The sequence below is a fragment of the Dermacentor andersoni genome, chromosome 3, assembly GCF_023375885.2.
Source record: "Dermacentor andersoni chromosome 3, qqDerAnde1_hic_scaffold, whole genome shotgun sequence".
Lineage (NCBI taxonomy): Eukaryota > Metazoa > Arthropoda > Arachnida > Ixodida > Ixodidae > Dermacentor > Dermacentor andersoni.
This window is the reverse complement of record NC_092816.1, coordinates 156968945-156990247: the sequence shown is the minus strand read 5'-3', so window position 1 is coordinate 156990247 and position 21303 is coordinate 156968945. Positions and strand designations below refer to the sequence as shown.

The 21303-nt window shown below is 47.2% G+C and overlaps 1 protein-coding gene across 1 annotated transcript; it reads right to left on the bottom strand.

Moving 5' to 3' along the window:
* Nucleotides 1–270: 270 nt before the first annotated feature.
* Nucleotides 271–681, bottom strand: LOC126524576 (histone H3-like). The gene has a single exon (XM_050172880.2). The coding sequence runs from the start codon at nucleotides 679–681 to the stop codon at nucleotides 271–273; it is 411 nt and encodes a 136-aa protein (XP_050028837.1).
* Between the last annotated feature and the right edge of the window lie 20622 nt (nucleotides 682–21303).

Below are 21303 nucleotides of genomic sequence, written 5' to 3'. Positions count from 1 at the left end.
AGTACTCGTGAATTTCCATCCTAAAAAAGCGGCCAAAAAGGTTAATCACAGAAAACCACTAAGTAGTAACTTCTGCGTTAGAAATACATGTACGCAGGCCAACATTGTTGCAAGACGGAATGTTCTATAGCCAACATTTCAACAGAGGTGCTTGTCGTCAGTGTAGCAACATTTTTCCTAGGCAGTGTTGTCTTTTTTGCATAGCTCGCTGGGCCCTACCATTTTTTGTTGCTTGCCTGACCGACGCTGCGGCGCAGACAGCAGCCGAACTTAGGCACGCTCGCCACGGATGCGCCGGGCAAGCTGGATGTCCTTCGGCATGATGGTAACTCGCTTGCCGTGGATGGCGCACATGTTGGTGTCCTCGAAGAGACCGACCAGGTAGGCCTCGCTGGCCTCCTGAAGCGCCCTCACAGCCGAACTCTGGAATCGGAGGTCGGTCTTGAAGTCCTGAGCAATTTCCCTCACCAAGCGCTCGAACGGCAGCTTCCGGATGAGAAGTTCTGTCGACTTCTGGTAGCGGCAAATTTCACGAAGGGCCACAGTCCCAGGCCTATAGCGATGCGGCTTCTTAACCTCGCCAGTGGCAGGTGCACCCTTGCGAGCAGCCTTGGTAGCAAGTTGCTTACGCGGAGCCTTTCCACCGGTTCTCTTACGGGCGGTTTGCTTGGTCCTGGCCATGGCGAACGGAGCGACCGTCCGAAGTCGTCGACTGCAAGAGTGAAAATAAACCCTACGCAGCGCGCGTCGGGCTTCGACACAAGACTCTTCCCTCTCCAACTCACCCGCCGATTGGCCAGCGCCAGCGCAGCCGTCTCTGCACGCAAGGCAGGGCTCACGCCGCCACCGTTCGCCAGGATGCTGGAGGACGCACGTTGTCGCGCGTGCGCCTTGTTCGCGCATGCGCGAACATTCATTGGGGGAGAAGCTGGCGCACAAAATAGGTCAACAGAAGCCGAAGTGTTAAAATGATGACAAGAAGGGTGTGCTTAACAGTGATGATAGTGATTGAGCGGGTAGGGGTACTGCTGGCAGCTCTTGCAAAGAGTAGGAGGGACCAAAACATAAAACGATGTACACATGTAAGCAATCATTAATCCAGTAGACCAATTATTCCCGGAAGTCAAAATAGGAATTAAGATAAGCTGTTTGCACATTTCGGAAAAGCAACGAAGAATTACGGAAATAAATTTTGAATCCAGATGAATCTGTTTAAGTTCAGTGGAAAGAGTAAATGAAGGCACATTATGAATACACATCTAGTTAAAAGCAGATGAAGAAAAAATATATTTAACAAATATTAAAAATAAGGACATCAAACTTAAACTTGGTATGACCATAAAACAGTAATAGCCTGCAAAAAAGTGGCGTGGGCAATATGACAACCATGTGCAAGATGGCGAAGCCTTGAGCGCTGTTTATATTCATGCCGCTGTTGATGGCCTCAAGTTTCTGTCTTCCTGTAGAACCTTTGTCTTACATGAACAAGGAAATGGGTCATGTTTAAACAAGTCTATGTTCAAATGCTGTTCAAAGCTTAAGCGTTATTATAATGGAAGAAAATGTTATGGGCAATTCTCCTTGATGGGCGTTCATTCAGCAGTAATGTCCACAGGTGTAAGCTCTAAATTAATAAGTCTAAATGATTTTAGCTCCTGGCAAAGCATTAGCTGGTCTTTTTTTCAACATAGATGCCTAAACATTATATATGCTGGCAGGAGCACCAGCAAACTACATTATGCTTGTAGCCACAACCAAAGTTTGGTAACAATGAGTGAAAAAAAAAACAGCATTCCACAATTCTGATTCAATTCATCCGGAAACTTTGCGAAAATTATTGTAACCTCCCAGCCCCACCGAACACACAATGACTATACACGACACTGACTCTCATGATGTCGACCATGCTGTAATAACACTGGGCATCGAGTGAGAATAATTAGGGGATCAGAGGGCATAATTCTTTTTGTTAGAACATCAAATGTGCTTTACATTAATGCTCTATTCCAACTTATAAAGAAGCAGCCGTTTGTGAGATGGTGACCAATGCATATGAAAGTTCATGACATTCTGGGCAGCAGAATGTCACCGATAAAGTGGTATGAGCACAAATGCACTCTTTCATGCAAAATGACATCCTACAGTCAAACTTGTGCGAACGTGCCAACCTTAGGGTGTGAAAAAACACCACAGTGGAAGGGAAAGAGTGCTAAATTTGTAGCATATTACTAAAAAATATTCCCACACTGTTCTCTACGGGTGCTGTAAACAGGAGCCCTGCTTGTACAGTCGTAACAACAATGATCTGTGGTGGAAACAAGGAGAAATGCTTATGGTGTTTATGCAAGAGTATACCCTACAAATTACATCCCCCTTCACATTCCAATCTGGTAGGAGAGTAGTAGGAGGAAAATGCTTCATTTTCTGGTGGAGGATGCATACTTCAGAGTAGAAAAAACTTGTGTACCCTGAGCATTGCTGTTGCCGATGCCTGTGCACTATCAATTCCATATAGTATGGCAGTTACAATTTTATTTCCACAAGCTGTAGTTGCTGCAAGCTGCTGTCAGTTTACCGATACACAGCTGTAATACATTTAGGGCAAGTTAAAACTCTATGAAGAATTTATCCCATATAACACAATTTGAAGGCAATATTCTGCCAATAAGTGAAGCGCTATATGCAGTCCCATACACTGAAACGCCTTTGAAGAACCTGAATTCCCATCTGGGCCATGACGAGGTGAAGAGTGTCTTTTGTGTAAACTAGTACACCTGTATAGCCTAAAGTTGGAGGAAAGTGCATTTAGTATAATTTGGGAAGGTTGCTATCTTAAACTGCACACAGTAAAACCTCCATGCAGTTATGCGAAATGTAGAAACTCCACTTTTGTTGTTCAAATGTAATGATACGTAGAGCCATAACATATACTCTATGATATTCATTCCCAAAAAATCAAAGCGGATAGCACAACCCTAAGTGTTATGTGCGTTCTGTCTCACATTTGCTGTCAAAAAATGTTAGTGTGGGATGCCGCGCTCGGAAGATAAACTGATTTCTGCAGCAATGTAAGGTATTGAGCGCTGTGGTCTCAGTTTTTTCACTGCTGTTTAAGCATTCTAGGGCCTTACAGTAAACAAAAAGATTAATAAATACAACATGTATATTTCACGTCGCAGCCCTCATGAGATATATGGTCATGGATATCTGGTCTGAATTAAAAGTGACCCCAGATTTATATGGGAAGACAGATTTCATCCCCCTGAAAGAATGGCATCATGTGGAGGAAATACTGCTTGTGGCCTTGGCTTCTGCAGTCAACTGCTGTGGCCTTGGAATCTTTCTTGAGGGCCATAGTCATGTTCCTAGACACCTTGTCTCCACAGGCAGCATAAAAATGATAATTTTCTTAGCCAGCTCTTTTTCCTAAAAGAACCCATTTAACTTGCATTCATACCTTGCGACACAATATTGCCACGTGACAGGCCGCTCAAGGCACTTCACGCGTATTCGCGAGCTTCGTTTTTATAAACACAGTTATATAGCACACAATGAGCAACAGAAAGCTGTATTGGGAGACTTTCATCTTGCTCTACAATTTTCTCATTGACCCTTCTCACCTATTTGAGAAGCTTAATAACTAATTAAAATTAAATATGTAATTAGGCAGAATGCAGAAGATGATATCATTATCTCGCATGTTACCGATCACCCTGAAAGTAATCGTTTCTTCGTTAAGACTAACGACAGCTTCCGACCATATCTTTCTTGCGAGACTCAAATTTTCGAATTCGTCACTGGCCTTCAATTAAACATACACTCCTTGTTTAAAACTAACGTCATATACAGACATTTGTCTGAAGTCTTTGATCCCGTTGCACACAAACGCCTATTAAATAAAATACGTTGTCTCAATCTTCATGCCTTATCACTGTCATGGATTAATTCATTTTTATCCGATGGCTGTAAGCCATCGGATAAAAATGCATAGCAGAGTGGTGATTAGCGCTCACCACTCTGTTATGGCACGCGTGAAATGTAACGTCCCTCAGGGGTCAGTGCTTGGCCCTCTACTCTTTCTAATTGATGTAAATGATTTGCCATCGGAATTTCATCACCTATTCGACTATTCGCTGACTACTGTGTCCTGTACCACCGGACAACCACTAAATACCAAGGACTCCAGCAAAACGACCTCTGTTTGATATTGGCTTTGATTGGAGCCAACTTTATTTGTGCCTGCAGTTGGGCGCTCGCGCACCCCAACGAGGGCCTACGTCATCTACGAAGTCGCCGTTAGTCGGCGCGGGTCTCCGCTCGCCGTTACCGGCTCGCTGGGTCCCTGCCTTTCGAGCGCCCCGAGGACCTGCTGGAGGGCCCAGAGCTGTTCGTCTTTGTCGTATCTCTTCGCAGCTGCTTCAAGCCGCGGTGGGATCGTTCTTGATTTTGCTTCTTCTGGATGTTTAACGCAGTCCCACAAGATGTGCGTGTAATCTGCCGTCTCCTTCCGATAGACTCTGCACTTATCGGTCGGATCTGTCTCGGGGTGCATGCGATGCATCAGTCCCGGGCTCGGTAGCGATCCGGTCTGGAGCTGTCTCAGTAGTACCGCCTCCGCTCGACTCAGCCTCGGGTGCGGGGAGGAGGGGGGGGGGGGGGGGGGGGAGTCTTGTGAGCCAGGCAGTAGGCCTTCGTGATTTCGTTGTAGTCCGTCATGAGGTCCTTGGTTCGGAACCACGTCGGACGGTCTGTCGCCGGGGCCCGGTTGGTTAGCGCTCGCGCCACTGCGTGTGCCGTCTCATTGTTGTTCACAATGCGTTCTGACGCGTCGCCCGCGTACGCCAGGTACCACTGAATTCTTACTTTTCTGTCTTGTAGTTTGGCCGCTCGCAGTACGCGCTCGGCCTCCCTGCAGACTTGGTCTTTGGCGATGTTTCGCACCGCCTGTCTCGAGTCACTCAGACCCGTGTGGCAGTCTGCGTCGGCGATGGCCAGGGCGATGGCTACCTCCTCCGCTTGTTCCACTCCGGCGCTTCTCACACTCGCTGTCATCCTTGTGGCGCCGGTTGACTCCTCTATGACGAGCGCTGCGAAAGCGTTCCGTTGGTATTCGGCCGCGTCCACGTACCGCGCGTGCTCGTCGTTGGCGTGCTGGTCGATGAGATCCTTGGCCCTCGCCGCTCTTCTTCCCTTGTTCAACTTGAGATTCATGTTCTTCGGTATGGGGTCGATTCTGGTCTGGCGTCGGACCTCTTCGGGGACAGAGAGCTTCATCTCCACCTCGTTCGAGCGTCCTATTCCCAGGTCGTCCAGTATCTTCCTCCCTGCTTTGGTCATGGACAGCCGCTCCTGTTGACAGGTCTGTTGCGCCTGAGCTATTTCTTCGAGCGTGTTGTGTATCCCGAGTTGTAAAAAGCGGGTCGTGCTCATGGACTCGAACAGGCCCAGCGCCGTCTGGTACGTCCTTCTGATGATCGCGTTGATTTTGTTACGTTCGTGTTCCAGCCATCTGTGGTAGGCTGCAACGTACGCGACGTGGCTGATGGCGAAAGACTGGACGAGCCTAATTAGGCTCTCCTCTCTTATGCCAGCCTTCCGGCAAGTGACTCGTTTGAGGAGCCGAATCGCGTTGGCTGTTTTGCCGTGAGAAGGGTGATGGTTTCGCCGTTTCTTCCGTGCTTTTCGATGACCATGCCTAAGATCCTAATTTTGCCGACCTCGGGGATCACGTTGCCGGATTCGGTTATGATTCTGATTTTTTCGTATTCGCGTTGTCTGGTCTTGCCTCTGCTGTTTTTGGTAGGTGGGAGTATGGGAAGATCCGGTTTGCTCGGCGAACATCTCATTCCGGTGCCTTCCAGCTGGTCTTCTATTGCGTCGACGGCGGCTTGCAGCGCGCCCTCGATGTGGGCGTCGCTGCCCCCGGTCACCCACAGCGTGATATCGTCCGCGTAGATGGTGTGCCTGACGTCTTCGATGTGCCCGAGCTTCTCGGCCACTCCGATCATTACCAGGTTGAACAGCATCGGCGAAATGACCGATCCCTGCGGTGTGCTGGTGTCCCGAGCTTCTTCTCTTGCGTGTGTAGGTCGCCTGCTCTTAGCTCGGTGGTCCTGTCCGTGAGGAAGTCCTTGATGTAGTAATAGGATCTTTCGCCTATGTTGAGCTTGGAGACTTGAGACAGAATTACCGAGTGTTTCACCTTATCGAAGGCGCTCTGCAGGTCGAGCCCTAGGATTGCTTTGTTGTCGCGGGCGCTGCCGCCTTTGTCGATGATTTGGTATTTGATCTGCAGCATCACGTCCTGCGTGCTTAGGTGCTGTCTGAAGCCGATCACCATGGTCGGGTGCAGCCCTTCTCGTTCCAGGTAGTCTTGCCACCTGTTGAGCAGGACGTGCTCCAGCACCTTGCCCACGCAGAACGTGAGCGAGATGGGCCGGAGGTGTGTCCGGCGGCTTCCCTGGCTTGGGGATCAGGATGGTCTTGGCTGTTTTCCACAGCTTTGGCAGCACGCCCGCTCTCCAGCATTTGTTAAAGTAATTTACGAGGATCTCAATCGAGCGATCGTCGAGGTTCTTGAGCGCCTTGTTTGATGAAAACTGGTGCTCGCGCTGGATGATGCAACCTACGGCTTCTAAATAAAAGTTGCGCCCGCATCTCGAAAGCAGTCAAACTAGGAATACGGCTGCTCATTAAACTCAGCGAATCTAATACATGTAGACAAATTCAAGCACCTTGGCATCCTAATCAGCAGCAACGTAAAGGGCCCCTCACCAGGTCTGGCCACTTTCAACTGGCAAGCGCCGTGCATACAATGCGCTATAACGATCGTGTCTGCTAAGTGTTACTTCCCTACATATCGCTGAAAGAGTTTGAATTTCAAACTAAGCACCGTTTGCCCTTCTCCTCCCGGGCGCCGCACTCCCAGCCGGAGAGCCGACGTATATCGCACAAGGGAGGCAACGTACGTCGCACTGCTGTGACGTTGCTCGTAGTGACGCGTAACATCGAGAATTATTCAAGGCAACATCCGTTATTTATGTAATCTGTTGCTTCAATAGATCAATTAAACTGTAGAGAAATAATAAAGTGCATAAATCAAATGTCTGCGGGCTCTTGTTTTACTTCGCACCGCAGCAAGATCGATATACTACCGCCTGTGTCTGCTTCTTCCCACATCGTGCTGTCGCGCGCGCAGACAACGAAAGTATGTCACTTTCCACGCTGTTGCAGGATGTAATCATGCTCTACGAACCACTTGCGTCTGCCTCAGTATTCGCGTAGCAATGACTTATACTGCTAGTCAGGTGTTCCCGTGCACAGGGCACAAAATCGCCTGCTTCGCAAAACGAGAGAAACGAAACACAGCAACAGCTCGCGCGCGATGCCGTGAGCAGAAGTGATCCGCGCAGAAAAATAAATCGAGGGAAAAAAATTAAGCCGGGGCCCGTTACGTATGCGCCACGCGATCCTCGAGCTCGGGTATGGGAGAACACAGATAAGTAATTTTGCATGCGGAGGCTAGACGGAGCAAGTTGAGAGAGTGCCTCTCACGGCATTAGTTCTCGCCGCCTGAAATGATAGGTTCGAGGCACTAAAATATTTCTATCGCGGCTATTTATGGACGAAAATTCTTGCGTCAGAACGCTCCAACAGGGCACGTAACAACTTCCAGCGCATAACCGAAAGTTGCTGTTAGGCCAGGTGAGGGACCCTTTAACATGGCCCGAACACATTATTCAACTTGTGACTAATGCTTCAAACAAAGTTGGTTATATTAGATGTCTGTTTTTGCTGTGCCCCCGAAATAGCATATATAGCCTTCGTTCGCACTAAACTTGAGTTCGCGTCGTCTATTTGCAGCCCGTATCCAAGCCACCTGATAAGCTACTGCAATTCATGCAAAATCGTGCTGCTCGCTTCACAACGTCTAACTTTAACTACCATTCATACATCAACAATATTAGGGAGTCGCTCGAAGCGCAATCTCTAGACATCAGATGCAAACTATCGCCACTCTGCTTATTCATAAATTGTATTACTGCTTTCCTAATTTCCATGCCTCCTCATTATTAACTCCCACCTACTATTCACGACACCTATAAACGTTGCGAGACTCCAACATTTTTTATAGAACCACCGAATTCAACAAATCATTTCTCCCTGTAACCATTGCGGAATGTAACAACTTACCCGAATTTATTATTGCAGAGCGCGACCCGCTACAATTCAAACTACTGATGGCAAACCGTTTAAGCTAGGACCGAATACGTTGAGAGAAAGCTAGCCCAGCTAGACAATACAGTATGCACGGACGCCGCCGTATATCCACACGGAAGAACTCAGTGGAGCCACCTCCGCCGAGAAGGTAAAGCCCAAGCACAAACTAACATGGATCCCGGGTCACGTAGACATAGGGGGGAACGAAAGGGCAGACAGCCTAGCTCGAGGCGAAGCGTTCCGAGCAGGACAGAGACCCACCTACAAGCTTGCGAGGGGGGATACGCAGATACACTGAACTTATATAGAACTAGAATTAGATATCCGCCACCACACAAAGCCCTCACAAAGGAGGAAGCGACCAGCTGGCGCAGACTACAAGCAAACTCCTTCCCTAACTTACACGTGCTCAATAAGATGTTTCCGACACAATACAGGGCCACCTGCCCTTGGTGCGGTGCCACACCTACACTCTACCACATCACCTGGGAGTGCGAACGCAACAAGGCATTCCACAAACACGAACGCCCGAGTGCGGAGCAATGGGAGAGTCAGCTATCTAGCAGCGAGCTCACTGCCCAAAGGGCCCTAGTGCAGCACGCGAGCGATGCAGCACAACTCAGTGGAGCCTTGGAATAGGGGCCCACCCTTGCTGAAGAGAAGTCTCAAGTCGCCAGCACCAAGGAGCTGAAGATGACGGAGACCTCGCAACCGCGAAACTCTTAAAAGACGCAATAAACGTTTTCACTCACTCACTTACTCAATATAATACTCGTTCATACTCCACCCACTCATCTGCGTCCTCCTAAATATGTATATGTGACGTTTATGTATGTTTATAATTATTCTTACTTGTTACGCGTTTAGGTAATGAGTATGTTACTTTTCGAGCGTTCTGTGTACAAAGGTTTATGTGACATCACTTCGACGCAAATTCCCACTTGGCTTCACGCCGATCATGCTTTCTTCTGTTGTTACCGATGCCCCGTCTCCTTTATGTAATGGCCCTAAAGAGGCATTTAAAGGCCTAATATATGATGATGACTAATGATGATCTCGCCCTGCATTTGCCACCGCAATGTATGTATGTATGTATGTATGTATGTATGTATGTATGTATGTATGTATGTATGTATGTATGTATGTATGTATGTATGTATGTATGTATGTATTCCAGCAACGCGCAGCGACAAACTTTCTTCAGTGCCGTCATTCACTGCTTACTCTATTTCTTTTTCGGGGCTTCTGAATGTGCCCCGTCCCCATGCCTTTTCGGTTAAATGTTAGGGCTAGATATAAGCGGCACCATACCGACAAGACTGAAAACAAGAATCCCGCAGACCCTACACACTGTCGAAATCACGGGTTTGGGAATAATTTCACCTGTAGCTGTCCATATAGCCTCGCATAGAGAGAGAGCGAGAGAGTGGCACATAAAAAAGGCTCATTGAAAAGCAGGTTTACCAGGCCTGAGCCTGGTAGTCTACCTTACACAGCGTGGAGGATGCACCAAACACGCACCTGCACGAGGGAATGGACGACGCGAGTGCAATCGTTGCATTCGTGTTTTGCTTGTGTTCGTCCAGCCCTTCCTTCTCGTGCGAGTGTCTTTTGCGCCACCCACGGTATTCATTGATACTAGCTCACGCAGCTTGCAGTATTGCACGACTACCCTGCGCTACGGAAGGAAAACAGAGGAAAAGTTTGGGCGAAGGACTAGCCTTGTACGGATGTCCACGAAGTGTCACCAGAGAAGCCGTCACCTGTCCCAGTAAGGCGAGCAATTGCGCTTGCAACCGCAGCGTGTGTGTGACGACAAACGCAAGACGACCACCGCAACGACAATGGATTGAGGGCGAGGAACGTAGCTTTGCGGTGACGACCATGGCATTTTGAAGAAAACGTGGCACCCAGACAGAACCACTCAAATACAGCCACCCAGATATCATAGTCCTTCTCGCAGATATTGTGCAGCTTCTTACTGTAAGGACACCGGAAAACTAGACGCTTTGCATTAGGAATGGCGAGTGACCGACAGCTATTTGGTGCCCGCCGAGCAGTGAGACCTGCGTCGACGTCGCAACAGCCCGATGGCGATCGCTTGAAATTAGGGCCGAAGGACATCTCTGAAATCGGGCGTCCGTCACGCGATCTCGGAGGCTACGCGCATAAGTGTGCCCACCTACTATTTGCACCGACTATTTGCACTATTTGCATTGGTGCGCCTATTGCTTCGCTGAGAGCTTGAGGTGCGTCGGCGTTGCGAGGCAGTGCAAGCACAGCAATGTGCAGCTCCTACCTTCAGTGCGACATAGAAACGTCAACGCCAATGGCTTACGAGTGTCCTTCGCGGCAGCTTACTGCAGCCATGGCGCTGCGCTGCCGATCACAACGTTGCGGCAGAACTTAATGTGTTGGAGTCGGATGGTAGTGGCGAAATTATGAATGTGTGATAATCTTTTCTTTATTTCTCTGACGGTCGCACCGGTACCGCTGCTAGGCCAGGTACCATAGCGACACGTGTGCTTTGTAAAATCGCCGCACCCTTCAGTAGAGACCGCCTCGCATATACTGTAGGCTAGGAATGCTAATTCTTATGGTGTGTTGTGACGCCGAGCAAACCCAAAAACAAATAAGGAAAATAATCGACACAGACTCGCGGTCACGCGGTCTCGAGACTTTGTAAAACGAGGCCTTCTTTTTCTTCTGTCAAGTGCGCCGGATTTTTGCAGAAGTACCGGCAGTGGATGGAGTCGTGCGACGAACGCACATTCAAACGCGAACATTTCCGAGTCTACTACGATGCGTTGATCTCTTGTGCTCACTAAGCTCACGAGCACTTGTAACATTGGCGTTATTCAGGCTCCGATACCCACATTTGGGACTGCTGCATGCTGAGGAAACAGACTAGAGAACGATTAACATGCTGCACTTTTTTTGTAATCAGGCTTAACAGGCGCTTTAATTAACGGCAATAGTGCATGGGAGGGTCGTAGTTCAAGCCCATTTGTAGCAAGAATTGCAGTAACTACGATGTGAGGCACTGTTATTTACGAGAAAGAGCCTGTTTCAGCACACTATACATAAAGAAGCCGTAAGCAATTTAAACACATTGTAAACCACCAGAAAACGGTTTATACGCATCATCATCAAAATGAAAGATTACCATGCGAAGTACTCAAGCTATGAAGGTTTCCGCAGCATGACCTAGTGTTGCGCTTGGCGATTATATCCCGTGAGTCTCCCCTGTCAGCAGCAGCTACATGTGGCAGTTTTGCGTCGCTTTGTAAATGGAGGCGTCTGTCTCGTGACCTGCTATCTGGAGCGAACAGAGGCTGTGCGACAGGCAACAGATGGCAGAAGCTAACGAGAGCAAAGGGACCGGCAAAGCGGATGGAAGAATTAACTGGTGAGCTGTTGAGATAAGCAAGGAAGGTTTAAAATGCTGGTAAGAAAAAAAGCCGGGAAGAAATCGATTGAACCGGGATATGGCTACAATCATATCAAACTATGTATGCAGCTATGTATGCAATGCTATGCTGCAATGCAATGATATGTAATGCTGTGACCCATGAATGTATTTACATTTCTTGTTATCTGTGTTTTTGTATGTCTTGTTACATTCCCCTCAATAATGCCCGCAGGGACATGAGGGTATATGAAATTAAAAAAATAAATAAACTGTGTGATATAGATATAAGTCATTTTTATGATGGCAGAAAAGAACAAGGTTATGTAGGTAAAATCAACAATATATGTAGTAAAAGCTCAATAACTCAAGGAGCGAATAGGTCACTGTTTGTCGCAGCCCCATTTCAACGGGGACAACAAGGCGCATCTTGTATTGTATTTTTCCATGTTATTGTTTGCACTTAAGTGAGTGCATACCGTTCTAGCATGTGTGTCTTTTCTTTTTCCTTTAATACAATGAAGCCCGTAGCCCCGCCGCCAGTAGGCAGGGTCCAGAGCCGGACTTGTGCTTCGTAGAATCGCTGCACTCGGTGATGGAGGCCGCGTCGCTTATGGTGCGCTCTACGAACGAAACATTTGATGGTGTGTACCGTGCCACCAATCATGAATGATCGAGTCACGTGGTGTAGACCCCGCCGTTTACAAAAGCCCTAGAATACCTACCGAAACAATTGCCCACACTTTAACGCGCTCGGCCGCCGACGAAGTGTAAATGCGTAAGCCTACTGACGCTTAGCTCAGTACGCACCATAACAAAAATTTTCATGCAAATCTTGTTAGCTTGAGGTCGTGAAGTGACACTTTTTCTCGCACTGGTGCAATCAAATCAGGTTTTTAATTCATAGAAGTGGTTCACGGGTCGCTTAAAGAAATGTACATAGCAGCACATGTAAATGGCGTAGAACATTGGAGGCCGACGAGAACGAGGGTCGCTATTTACTTGTTGTGTTGTTCTCGCGAGTAGCAATGGTGTGTGCCGCGACACCCATCACCACTTATCGAGTCACAAGGTGTAGACCCCGTCGTTTATCAAAGCCCGAAAATACGTACATAAATATTTCCCGCTGTTCTTCGTACTCGGCCGCAAATTACGCGTAAGCGCGTAATTCTGCTGATGCTTGTGTCAGTACACCCCATAAAAGAAATTTTATTGCACATATATTGCAGCAAAGCTGTTAAAGGCTAGTTTCTACTTGTCGTGTCCGTGTCTAGAAAAAACTCGAGCGTCGTCCTCTTCTTCTACGGCTGGCTCGTTGGCGCTCGTGATTCCTGTGTAGAATTTTACTTCTGTCGTGTTAACTGGGAGGCCTTGTTTACGGGGGTATGAGTCATGGCTTAAGGGGAGAGAGAGAGAGAAAAGTGGTTCTCGTGGGGAAAGGAGGAAAGGCTGGCACTATCTTCTGCAACCCATGCGGGAGCACGGCTCAGCGCCAGCAACGTGGGCGATATGGGAGTGAAGGAGAGAGAGGATAGGAGGGAGAAAGGTAGAGGGTCGTCCTAGCAGCATCAGAGCAGCACTGCCGGGATGGCCCAGTGGGTTCGACCGAAGGAGTAGGCTGGTGATAGACCACATGAGCCATGCATCGCCTTACGTGATGGACAGGTTTAATTTTGTAGCAATTTGATTTTGTAGAATCGCAAGCGGTAATTCCAGGCGGATGCTGTTAACCACACCACCGAGCCATCTCGAGACATCGAACGCAAGCGGCGACGGCGTACTGCGGGCATACCGTCACTGACGTCATTGTCTCCGTCGCAGCCGAACGTGTGTGTAACCTCATTAAGAAACACAAAGACGTAACCAATAATTGAGAGAGACATTAATGAACCGTCAGGATTTACCCATTGATAAGCGCCGGGGCCGCACGTTTCAACTTCGCTGGTGAACCATCTGTACCATCTTATAGATTTTTACTCCGTGTCTTGAAGTGGCGCAGTCCTTGGCACTGCTGCAGTGTAATGCGGTTGTGTGTCCATAGAAGTGCTTCACGGTTCGTTTAAAGAAATTCTTTGCGTAGAACCTAGCAGGTCCGCGAGAACGATGGTCCCTATTTTCCTGTTGTGTTGTTCTCGCCAGTTCTAATGGTGTTCGAATGATTTGTGTCTTCTTGCGCAGAACGAACCGCACGTGCAGCTTGAGTCTTGGCTAATGAGCATTCTCTGTGCTCTGCATTAGAACGTCACACTTTATCTGATTTTGGTAGTTTTTTGCAGCCGTGCTGTTCTGTGCACACGTGTGTCGCGCGCGCGACGACAACGCTGCGCTTCGGCTCCTTCTTCCGTCAGCCATATTTTTTGACGCGAGGACCGTGCGGTAAGGTTCACCGGCAAATGAAGAGGGTGGACCCTGGGAGCCCTCCTGACATATCCTCTGAGGCCTGCCTAATTGCACGTAAACGCGAATAAAACTGAGTTCGCAGTCTTTTACTCCCCACTTGTCTTCGATTTGCAGGGTATAGGGAACAACAAATCCTTCCACCTCTCGCTTTTGTCCCGAGTAATATGGCGTCAGTCAAGCTTGGCATTAGCGGCGCCTCCACTACAGTATGCCAATTTTAAGTCTCCTTGTTGATATTACCGTGACTCACAACTTGTTCTTTGCATTTCCCGCGGCAGTGACGCCAACGGCGGTTTCCCACAGCCGGGTGAGCTTATCAAAGTCGCTCGTCCGGTGGTCGAATCGACACCTGTATATGCAAGATTTTAACGAACATTTGAGGACATCTAAGCACTTCTTACGAGTTGTGAATGTGAAAGCCATAATTCACAATTGACCTCCGCTGAGCGTTGTTAACTCCTCGAGGGCAAGCGAGCATGTTGAGACGCTTGGCGCGTTTTGATTTGGCCTTAATCGAGGCGCAGTCTCAACGCAAATGGCAGCTTGCGCAGGCAAGCAACTCACGGATAACACAGGATTCCGAGAGCGAGAGTGCGGTTGACGTGGCGTCGCAGCGAAGCCTGGCTTTTCCCAGAAGGATGTGTGTCCTTTCTCCGCTATGCTCCGTCGCGGTGCCCTCGTGACGGAGCGTCGCAGCGAATGGGGATTTACCTGCCGTTTCCCTGCTACACATGCCAGATGCCGGCTTATTCGCTCAATGGGTCATTTGACGCTATCACATCAAAATTGTTGGAGTGGTATCGCCCGTTGTTGCTTGCCAACAGAAGTGAACCCGGAGCTTGCCTAGACTTCACCTCTGAAGTAAGGTATCGACTGCTGAAATCTAGATGCTTAGAGATCAATTGTTTTTAGGGACTTATCGTAAACGCCAGGCTTATTTGTAAAGAAAAGCTCGTGGCTATCGGCTAATATGTTGCTTTTGACTGCGTATTGGCACCATAACGGGCCATAAAATTTCACAAGACAGCACCAGATTAATTTTCTCTTTTTCTGGATGTCTTACAGAAGACATCACTGCCTAGTGTCTTGCTACACTTGACACCATTGAATATATGGCATTTATACACATGCCACCATTAAAAATTTAACCCCGGAAGGAACAGTGGAACAAGCTCACGTTTGGCCAAGAGCAGCGTTAATTGAGTGTGCAAAGGCCGCATCACAAGTTGACAGGAAAGACACTCTTGAACTGAAAAATTCTGCGAAGCCGTAAAAGGACGTCTTCTTACTGTCATCTTCTATTCCCGCTTTTTCGCAACAGACTAGCACAGCCCCTTTGTAGAAGCTATCGCACTGACTCGGTTAAAGCAGTTTGGCATCCTGAAACAAGTTCATGAAACAAAGGGTGGACGGCGCAACTTTAGGAGTGCTAGCGGCACTTGCAATCTCAGGTGGCTGTGCTTGACGGCCATTGTGTGCACAGCCCAGGCTGTTGAGACCTTAAAGACGTAGACGGCGTAAGGTATGATTCTCATACGAGAACATGCCTTATATTCTACGACAGGATATGTGTGTAGGTCGCAAATACATTTTTATTTTTAACCCTGGTTCATTCTTATGCTGTCGTTGTTTGCCGCGTTATCCGCGACCTCTAGTTGCCTTGGTACAGTTGCTGTTGGCTCCGCTTCAAGCAAACACGCAAAATGTGGTTCCTGGCACTATAGCATCAAACCACGTAGATGTTGTTTTAGAAAACATATACCATAAGAACGCAAGGTCGCCGCATTGCATGTTTACAATGGCCTGCAAGATCGCCGTAATGAAATTCCAACGTATTTTGTGATTGCTATAGATGCAACACAAGTAACATAAAAACACCGTAGTCAGCATTTTTTTTTTCATCTTCACTGGGCGTTTGCGCTTCGCATGCCTGATTATACGCTGCTTTTACATAGGTAAATTGTTGGCAATTGTCATCGTCCTAAAAGTCAAATCCGCAGCAAGTTAACGCAATCAATGTGACCGACTACTTTTCATTTTGTCCGAGTTTAGCTACCCGAATGAATTTCGCTGTATTTCACCAGTTTTCTACGCTTATACCGAATAACGTGCACCATATTGGCCTCGCGGCGGTACCTGCACGTACCGGGAATCAGTGTGAAAGAGTGTGCCGATTTCCTGCATCGTCATCCCTGCGAGGACCTATGCTTCATGTTCTGCCTGCCTTTTCACAACTCACAAACGCGCGTTTCAGACAGTTGCTATCGTTGAAGTGCGCTGGATTATCCACGCTTCCATCGATGGTCGACTTCGAACATTCACATTACACATGGTATGCGGAATAATGCCTCTCACGTCAGTGCCAGGTTAAGGCGATCAGCTTCTTATGGAGAGCCCCGCTCTTAAATTTATATAATTATCCGACCGCACACTTGACTTCCAAACTTTGCTTCCATTGTGATGAATAAATTATTGATGATTTCCTTCGTTCTTGCCACTGTTTTGCCTTCTCTCCCGAAATTTTCCTTGGACTTCCTCTCCATCACTTTGCGTTCTCAATAATTATTCCAAAGTTATTACAATTTAGAGCTATGCAATTTGCCGCAGCCACATGGCAATTTGCAATGCACTCCTTAGGCTTACGGAAGCACGGAGCAGGATACACGGGGTCCTCTCTAGTGCTCTATCTAGCGAGGGGTTCCATTTCTTCTGAGATATTGCAGCACGCTTTTTCACTCACAATTTTTTAGCTTGGTTATATTGTCTCATTAAATAGATTATGAATCTTGTCTTCCTAAAATTATTTGATGTAATTTAATTTCGTTTATTTCTTATTTATTTCAGCTCATTTTTCTTTTTCATATATGTGGTCAATGCTCCTCGCGGGTATTAGCAACGTTGAAAAGCAATCAACTTCAACATCGACCTGCTTGTAATAAAAAGCTACTCGGTGACTTAGTTGGACATGTCAGAATTATATAACTTGTTTTGCGTTCGAATATCGTTGACTTCATTTACAGTGCCCCAGGTTTCCGAGCTGCAAAGGCCGCGCCTATCTTTTCCGCTTTCTTTTTTTTTTTTCAAGGTTCACAACAGCCAGTCCCTCCTGGCTGCTCGCAGCCCGACACGTTCAGCGTCAGAGCCATTTTACCTGTTAAGACAGCAGACTACCAGCGATGTCTTCGACTCTAACACATTTACCGCGAAAGCAGCGTTCTCCCGCAGTGAGCATCGCCACTATAATTTCGCTTGCCTGCTTTAACCTCTAATGTTCACGGACTACGCGAAACTGAACAAGAGCGTGGGGGTAATAGCGTGGTTTTTTAGGAGGAGGGATTCCATCGTATTCGGATGTATAAAATCTGAAGTTACCTCCAATCTGGGTTTGCCATGGGCTCGACGGAGTAATTCCGCTATAGCTCGGTATATTTGTGGACTTTGTTCGCGAATATAGGTAGAGATGCATTGGTCAAAAATACAGGTGCAGTGAAAGATAAGCAGGGTAATGTCATCAGCAATTTCGATCTCATAGTAAAAGTAGCAGAAGAGTTCTATGCTGACCTGTACAGTACCAAGAGCAGCCAAGCTTCCTTCATTGGAAGCAGTCATAAACAGGATCCACAGGCTCCTTACATAACTAGCGGTGCAGGTAAAAGGGCCTTGCAAGACATGTCCTGTAGAAAAACTGAAAGAGTCGATGGACCAGCAGTCGATTTAATTAAATATTGACGCGATATTAAGGCTGAATAACTTGCGGTCCACATTAGAAGGAACGTCAACATTGTACTACACCTTAAGAAGAGAAACGTTAAGGCGTTAAGGAATAGAAGGATTATGTGCCCATTAGTATGCTTTCAGTAGTGCAGAAAATATTCACCAAAATAATCTCCAAGACAGTCAGGGCGACACTTCACTTCAATAATCCAAGGGAACAGACTGGCTTCAGGAAGGGATATTCTACAATGAATCAGGTCTGTGTCATCAATCAGATAATTGAGAAATCTGCACGGTATAGTCAACCCCGCTATGTGCTTACATAGATTATAAGATGGCATTTTATTAACTAGAGAGACCAGCAGTCATGAAAACATTGCGTAATCCAGGGATTCATGAGTTATACGTTATTATCTTCGGAAATATATAAAAAGATTCCTCAGCTACCTTGGTTCTCCGCGACAAAAAGTAGAAAATTACGTATAAAAAAGGGGTCAGACAAGGAGACAATCTCTCAAATGCTATTCACTGCATGCGTAGAAGTAGTGACGCGATTAGACTGGGGAGGCTTAGGAGTGACGAACAATGGAGATTTCATCTCGGCAAGCTTCGGTTTGCAGATGACATTGTCCTGTTGAGCAACACCGGAGATCAAAACTTCGACAAATGAATGAGGGCCTTAACCACTAAAGTGCAAGAGCCAGGTTGAAGGTTCATATATGCGGAAGACAAAGGAGTTCAATAGCCTGGCAAGGAATGTTCTTAATGTTCAATTGCCTGGCAAGAGAACAAGAATTCATGATCGCTAGGCAGTTTCTAGAGCCAGTGTGTTGATTTAGGTCAATTACTCACAGGGGACCCCGATCATGACAATAAAATTTACAGAAGAATAAAATGGGTTGAAGTTCATGAGTCAGGCATTAACAAATCCTAACTACGAGCTTACCAATGTCGTTGAAAAGTGCACGATCATTCCTTTCTGCGAGTGCTAACATCATCATCATCATCATCAGCCTGGTTACGCCCACTGCAGGGCAAAGGCCTCTCCCATACTTCTCCAACAACCCCGGTCATGCACTAATTGCGGCCATGCCGTCCCTGCAAACTTCTTAATCTCATCCGCCCACCTAACTTTCTGCCGCCCCCTGCTACGCTTCCCTTCCCTTGGGATCCAGTCCGTAACCCTTAATGACCATCGGTTATCTTCCCTCCTCATTACATGTCCTGCCCATGCCCATTTCTTTTTCTTGATTTCAACTAAGATGTCATTAACTCGCGTTTGTTCCCTCACCCAATCTGCTCTTTTCTTATCCCTTAACGTTACACCTATCATTCTTCTTTCCATAGCTCGTTGCGTCGTCCTCAATTTGAGTAGAACCCTTTTCGTAAGCCTCCAGGTTTCTGCCCCGTAGGTGAGTACTGGTAAGACACAGCTATTATACACTTTTCTCTTGAGGGATAATGGCAACCTGCTGTTCATGATCTGAGAATGCCTGCCAAACGCACCCCAGCCCATTCTTATTCTTCTGATTATTTCCGTCTCATGATCGGGATCCGCCGTCACTACCTGCCCTAAGTAGATGTATTCCCTTACGACTTCCAGTGCCTCGCTGCCTATTGTAAATTGCTGTTCTCTTCCGAGACTGTTAAACATTACTTTAGTTTTCTGCTAACATAGTTTAGTGCTAACATATGGGACAGAAACTTGGATGTTAAAAAAGAAGCTTGAGGACAAGTTAAGCACCGCGCAAGGATCGATGGAACGAAAAGTGTCAGACGTAAGGTCAAGAGACAGGAAGAGAGCGGTGTAAATCACAAAGCAAACTAGGATAACGGACATTCTAGTTGACGGTAAAGGGCCCCTCACAAGACCCCGTAGCAAATTTTGGTTATACGCTGGACGTTGTTACGTGTCCTCTAGGGAGTGTTCTGCCGCAAAAATTTCTCATGTCGGCTCATTAATAGCCGAGAAAGAACTATTTCAGTGCCGTGAACCTATGATTTCAGTAGGCGGGCTCCACTGCATAGCGAGACTCCCTCTCCACTCGCCCCGTCTAGCCTTCGCAAGCGAAATTGCTTCCCTGCGTTATTCCATGCTGGACCTCGAGGATCGCGTGACACATACGTCACGGGCCCCGCCTTCCCTTTTTTTTTTTCTCCCCACTTTTTTTTTTCCCCGACGCTACGGATTTCCACCGACGGTGTCGCGCACGAGCTGTTGTCTCGTACGCGCAGCGCACGATTTTGCACGCTGTGCACAAGGAAATATGACTCGCGGTATAATTCAGTGTTACACGAATACTGACGCAGAACAAGCGGATCGCAGAGCATGATCACGCGCTGGAGCAGGGTATAAAATGGCATAGTTTTGATACCTACGCACGTGACTGCATGACCATGGGAACAAGCAGACGAAGCGGAAGTACATCTCTCTTGCTTGGGTGCGAAGTAAAGCAAAAAAACACGCAGACATTCCGTTTGTGCGTTTTATTATTTCTCGAAACTTCAGTTCGTCAATTCAAGCAACACATCACACAAATAACAGATGGTGCCTTGTATAATTCTCGAAGTCACGTGTCAGCACGAGCTACGTCACACTGCGGACTCGAGTACGTATGCGCAGGTACGCGACTACGTCATCCTCCGGCTTGGAGTGCGGCGGCCGCGAGAAGAAAAAACGGCGTTCAGTTTGAATTTTCAGATCTTTCCGCGGCGCATAGCGATGTAATACTTTGCAGACACGATCGTTATCGGGCAATGCATGCCCTGCGCTTGTCAGCTCAAAATGGCCAGACCTGGTGAGGGGCCATGTAAGGAAAAACAATGGAGCTGGGCAAGCCATGTATTGCGTAGAGATATAACCGGTGGGACCATTATAGATACAGAATGGGTGCCAGGAAAAGAGAAGCACAGTCAACCACGGCAGAAAATTAGCTGAGCAGATGAAAGTAGCAAATTTGGAGGTGCAAATCTGAATCAGTTAGCGCAAGACAGGGCTAATTTCAGTTCACTGCATGGACATAAAAGTACCACTGCAGCTGGCATGACTACTACTGCATAAATTATTTGCAGCAGTTGACATAAAAATACGCTGGTGATGACGATGATAGGTCGAGAGCTAATCCTGAGTACAATATGAAAAAATAGTTGACTATATTCTTATAAATATGGTAACTCGACCTTACCCTGGCGCCCCCATTACAGAACTTTACATTCTTCATTGCTTATCTGATAACAAGAAGAAAGCATCTGGAAGTATCACGCATATTTCTTTTTTCGTAGCTCTCTGGTTAGTTCATTTCTGTACTCCTTAAAATCTTTCAACTCACCGGATCGTTGCATTCCCCAATTTCACTTTACAGCTTATCATGTCTTGTTTTTTTATCATGTATCTTAACCCGCCGTAGTTGCTTAGTGGCTATGGTGTTGAGCTGCTAAGCACGCGGTCGCATTTCGCATATCGATGGGAGCGAAATCCGAAAACACCCGTGTGCTTAGATTTAGGAGCACGTTAAAGAACTCCAGGGGGCCCAGATTTCCGGAGTCCCCCACTATGGTGT

Excerpts from the sequence above, each read along its gene's own strand:
- LOC126524576 (XM_050172880.2), bottom strand. The coding sequence starts at position 681 with ATGGCCAGGACCAAGCAAACCGCCCGTAAGAGAACCGGTGGAAAGGCT.